Genomic DNA, 5598 nt, shown 5'->3' on the forward strand with positions numbered 1-5598 from the left:
TGCTGTGAAGGTGAAGAGGTGGCTGGGGCACGGTCCGTAATTACCTATGCAAGGAGCAGCCGGTGAACGCTGAAGGGCTTTTTAATTAGCAGCCAAAGGCAAAGCGGGATTCAACAGCAGGGAAGCTGAAGTCAGCAAAGTCAAGGTGGAAATAAGAGGCCAGCTTTTACCAGTGAGGGTAATTAAGTGCCGGCAGAGCGCAGCACGAAGCGTGAGGAATTGCCGTCATTCAAGGACCTTAAATCAAGGAGAGGAGTTTCTCCTGCAGACACGCTCTCCCTCCATCCCCGCTCCTGCACTGCTCACCGCCTGGCCTCGGGCAGGAGGGAGCAGTTGCCCTCAGGTCGCGTGAGCCTGTGATGAGCCGAGTACTGGCATCTCTGCTCGTTTCTAATGAGCCAGGCAGGGAATTTAGGGGGGAAAAGGGCTGTTTTCCCGCCTGACCTGAAAGCAGTTTGGCCACTCTCTTCCTGGTGCACGCGATATCTTGCACAAACATCCCTTTTGGCACGGCAGGTTTCTCTCTCTGGAATTTAGCATGATTTTTCGCCGGCACTGGGCTGGCACCTCGGTACGGAGCACCCGGCACTGTGAGAGGAAAGCTGGGATCATTTGCTCGCAGTTTTGGGAGAAAGCTGGGCTGGAGCAGGGCTCCTTGGCTATAACATCTCCCACCAGTGACTGAGAGATTGGGATTTAAGCCAAACCTGCCCTCCTGCTACACATTATTTGCAAAAAAAAAAAAGATCAGGGTGCTATACGGAGGCGGATGTGCTAGCGAGAGGTTATCCTTCAGGAGCTGAAGGGGTGGGTGGGGGACGGCAGCAAAGAAATCACGATTTAGGGCTTGTTGGAAAGCAGCTCCGGCTCATACCAATTCCTTGACGCGGTCTTTCCTTTCCCAAAAATAAACAGGAACCGTCTGGAAAGCCCCTGTGCGGGGAGGAGCAGAATCGCCCAGAATAAATAAATACACGGAGAGAGCCCGGGTTGAGTTCATCCAGCCGGTCGTTCCCTGCTGCCAAGGGTGGCGAAGGATGAGGATGGAGCTTGAAATGTCTTGGGGGGGCGAGAGCACACGGGGCTCTTTCCCCAATTGATGAGATTTTTGGAAAAGCGCTGAAATGGCCCCTTCGTGCAAGAGCCACCGCGTCCCTCCTGCAGCGTGCCTTTCCGCTCTCCCCTAAATACCCCCGCACAATAAGCCTTTTTACTGATTTTAGTTACAAACAGATTAAAGGGACGGAAAAAGCAAGTATCTTGGGTTTATTTATGGCGTGAAACTGGAAGAAGCTTCACATTTCTGCTTTTAGGGTTGGTTTTTTTACTGCCCCAGCTGTTTTTGCCGCTGTTTCCCTGTTCGTCGGACTTGAAGCCTGGCAAAAAGCTGCTGTCTCCGGCTGGCACAGTTTGCTGCTGCGGCCTCACCGAGGCTCTCCAAATCAGGCCGCTGCTCTCACACAAGCACGGGGAATAAAGACACAGCAGGCATGGAGCCGGAGTGAGCTGCAAAACTAGCTCCGGGTTCATAAATGTTATTAAGATGATGAATTAAATATGAATTTTGTTTCAGGCATAACTTCAAAATCACCAAGAGACCCAACGCGCTTGTGTTGCATAAATGCTCGGCATGTTCTTAACATGATAGTTCGACTCCCTTGGACATAGGCTTCAGGATAGGAAGGGATTGAGCGTTTATGCGGCTCGAAAAGCAGATACACCTCTCCTCTGCCTTTTTTTGAAGTGTACTTGCACGTTTTTAGCTGACCGAGTTAGGGCTCCTGGGTGCTGGGGCATTTTCTGCAGGGGAATTGTTGTCTTCGAGCCCACTAGCTCTGCCTTATTAATCTTTCATGTCCTGACAGCGATATTTTGTGACTGACAGCTGGCAGGACAGAGCTGGAAGAAGCCAGCCGGTTCTTCTATTTACTGTTCACTATCTTCAGTTCAAAATTAAAAAAAGGCAAAAAAAAAGAAAAAAACCTCTAAAATGGGAATAAACACCCCCCCCAAAAACTGTACAAGAGCTATGAGTTTCTCGTCCTGAGGTTTTTGGCTATATTGCCCCTGAACACAGCTCAGGGCTGCGCACTCGGCTTTAACCTCACAGCAATACTCGCTGCCCTCTCAACCGTGAAAGGCTGAGCGGCTTCATTCCTCCAGGGCTGGAAAACGCGAACCGCAACATAACTCACCTCCCTCAGCTACCCCGGGGCAACTGTGGGAACCTCTCCCGGCACAGTATGGATGGTAAAGGCTCCTTCCCTCCTCCGGAACCATCACACGACACTCTGGGCCAAAATGCTTTTCTCCTGCAAGGAAGTTAAAAGCCTTGTGAGATTTCATGCAAGAAAATAAACCGTCGCCATTGAGGGATGGCTAAGACAGGGCAAAGCAGTAATTATTGCTAGTTAAGTACAGACTTCCAGCCTGCGCGAGCCGCTGCTATCAACAGATTGATTTGCAGCACAAGCGGGAGACAGAGGTATCTGCCAGCTGACAGCTCGGCCCAGCCTCCCTGCGCCGCTTCAGTGGGGCTGTTCCCCTCCATTTCCATGAAAAAATAGGGAGATAAATGGGATTTGATCCCATTACTGCTGCTGAACAACATAAAAAGTGTTTTTTCCCCCCAAGAGAAAAGGTATTGGAGTCGACTACCGGCTCCAGCCAGTGGCCTGCACTAGTGTGAGCAATGGTTTTGTGTTTCAGGGTAGCAGAAACCGTGAGCCTTCGGCTCCCCACCCCAGGATGACAACTTGGGATCCCTACCCGTGTGGGAGACACTCGGGTGTCAGAATGGGCCTGGAAAAACAACAGGCTTTTTCTTGGGCTGGCAGAATTTTTTAGTGCAGGGAGGCGAGACCTGGCTTTCCTCCACATGCTTGCGGAGGGGAGATTTTAATTTGCCCATTTCAGCATTATTTTGCATGTTGTTCCCTCCCCACTCCAAAGCCTCAGGTTTCCAGCCTGGAAAAAAACTCCTCTTGATCCTCTGATTTTAGGGAACAGGGATTACTCCCTCATTTCAAATCCTCCATCAAATGAAGGCAGATCATTCAGCTCCTTCCTGGGAATGCTGCAGAAAGGCTGAACAGGGCCAATTACAGAGACAACAGAGGAGTAAACGGCCAAAGGGACCTCAACGATCCACTGAATTTCCAAAAAAACCCACGTCTGCCACGTGAAAAGGCGGTTTTCAGAGACACTGTCACCAAAGGGTGGCAAAAGAGAATAAATAAAGACTGAGTCAGGGGTTTCTCAGAGAGTTTTATTAAACTAAGGTGAAAAAGGAACGGTTACAAACCATCTCTTGTGGATAACAAAAACAAACCATCTCGGCTCAGTTCAATTCATTGAATCAAGTGTAGTACAAAGTGCATGGATTTAAACTCTCCTGTAAAAGAGGAAAGAAGAGAGAGGTTAAAGCACCTTTGCAGTCTGCAGAGTCCCTGGAAAGGAAGGTGCTTGTGCTCAGTCCAAACTTTGCTTTTAAAGATGAAAGACGCAGCGCTGGGTGCAAGCAACACACTTTGCTTGCTTCGCCGGCTCTTTCCGAGCCCGGAAAAACTCAACGTGTTCACCTCCGGAACAGTCCTCTGGTCTCCCTTCCTGGTTTATTGCCATGAAAATGGGATTTTCCCTTTGCGTGGATTGTTGCCTCTGGCTGCCGCTAGCTGCTGTGGAGCGGTTTGGCATACATCGGCTCCATGAGGTGGTAAATCAGGAGCAGGAACAAGCACCCAAGTAATACCAGGCTCATCATGGCCAGGAGGACGAAGCGGCCGATGAAGAAGGTGTCCACGATCTGCGGAGAGTGGGAAAAATAAAAGACCACAACACACGTTACAGCCTCGGTCTGCTCCAGGAGCCTGGAGGGAGCACGCCACATCCTGGAAAAGAGGACTGTCCAAGAAGATCACCCCAGGAGGAAAACCTTTGGGGTTCCCCCAGATTTCTCCCCTCGCTTTTCATTCCTGACACGGGTGCTCTCTGTGGGAGAGCAGGGTGTGCAACAAACGATTGAAAGAAGTATCCCTTTCCTCTGAAAAAAGCCGCTTGTGGGAAAGCTAATGTGGAGGAAAAGAGCAGCACAGTACCGAGCACAGGGAAGAAACACGAGTCAAAACCTGCAGCAGCTCTCCCCGGCCAGAAACCTCCCAGCGCTGCAAGGAACTGTGCACAATTCTTCCCTTTTAGAAGGGAAATGGAGGGAAAAAGAAAAAAAGATTAAAAAAAGAAGATACAGCGGCAAGGCAAGACACAACGAGAAGCCAACCGCGAGAAGGCTGGTTACGAAATCATCCTCTCGGCTCCTGAGACTACCCCAGAGCTTCGCTCACCCCCGGCTCAGTTTTCTAAAACGCATTAGCACACGCTCAGCCTTGGTGTTGCTGCAGAAAGAGTCTCTTGTGAGCGACGCGTTGGCTCCTTCTGCACGTTTCACTTTTTAATTAGCCAATTAGCAGAGTTTCAGTGCAGAAAGCCCAGGTCATGTATTATTGATAGTCAGGGCAGGTCCAGTCCAATTGAAGATCCGAAAAAATAAGCTTTCCATTTCTGTTGGCCTCCCGGGCACGAACACGCGCTCGGCTGCCCTTCATCTCACTTCCAACCTTTACACGAGCAGGTCCCATGCAAGGCAGAGAAAAGAAAAAGCTTACAAGGATCTTTAGTAGCGATTTACACAGATCAAGAAAAGCAGTAATTAATATGTATTAATAATAGAACAGAGGAAACGGCACCTAAAACACCACAAAACTTTGTGTATTCAAAGCCCAAAGAGCTCTGGGAAAACTCAAGATGGCAGCTCAGGCAGCGGTTGCGCATCAGGTAGCCTGATGGGACCCAAAACTGGGGGAGATCCCCGCGCCTGACAACACAGACAAGGGGCTGCCTAAAAACACAGATGGCTCCAAGCTTGAGCGCGGCAATAACCTACAAGAGAGCCAAAATGCAGTTACTGGGCTTTAAAATAGAAAACAGAACTGGGGGAAAGCGAAAGGCTGCAGAATTAAAAGGGAAAATTATCAAAACTACCTGCCACGTGGCTATCGGCATGGTACATTGGAAGATGGAGGCAGGTGGGAGCTCAGAGAGCCAGGACCCAGCTGTGAAAGGGGATGGCAGAGGGGGAGCAGAAGCTGCTCCAGCTCAGGGCTGGGAGGGAGATAAAAATACGGGTGCGATTCCTACACAGACCCCCTGGGGCCTGGGGATGGGAGAATGGGAGCTAAAACCCCCAGGTCATGAATAACGGCATGTAAATAAGAGATTTTGTTAAGGAATAAATAGATCCCTGCTCTGTGAGCGACACAGCCTGCACCAACAGGAGCCTGCGCCGGTGCAGGAGCCGCGGGAGACCGAAAAGGCTGCGCAGCGCTATCCCTGAGGGAGAGGCACATCCCCGGGGCCTCGGGGCACCCATGCGGGCCAGCCCTGAGGTAAAGGCCTGTCCCTCGATTCCATCCTAAGGTAAAGGCCCATCCCTGGGGCCTTGAGGTGGCAGCTGGAGCCTTCCCTGAGGTAAAGGCCCATCCCTGGGGCCTCAGGGCAGCAGTTGGAGCCTTCCCTGAGGTAAAGGCCCATCCCCGGGGCCTC

At 50.9% G+C, this 5598-nt stretch overlaps 1 protein-coding gene across 1 annotated transcript; it reads right to left on the bottom strand.

The window, feature by feature from the left end:
- Window positions 1-3670: 3670 nt before the first annotated feature.
- Window positions 3671-3805, bottom strand: TMEM218 (transmembrane protein 218; the record flags this gene model as incomplete). Its single annotated transcript, XM_009584708.1, has 1 exon — window positions 3671-3805. A coding segment is annotated over one exon (135 nt), but the record flags the coding sequence as incomplete, so codon positions are not given.
- Between the last annotated feature and the right edge of the window lie 1793 nt (window positions 3806-5598).

Source organism: Fulmarus glacialis, unplaced genomic scaffold (assembly GCF_000690835.1).
Source record: "Fulmarus glacialis isolate BGI_N327 unplaced genomic scaffold, ASM69083v1 scaffold29809, whole genome shotgun sequence".
Taxonomy (NCBI): Eukaryota; Metazoa; Chordata; class Aves; order Procellariiformes; family Procellariidae; genus Fulmarus; species Fulmarus glacialis.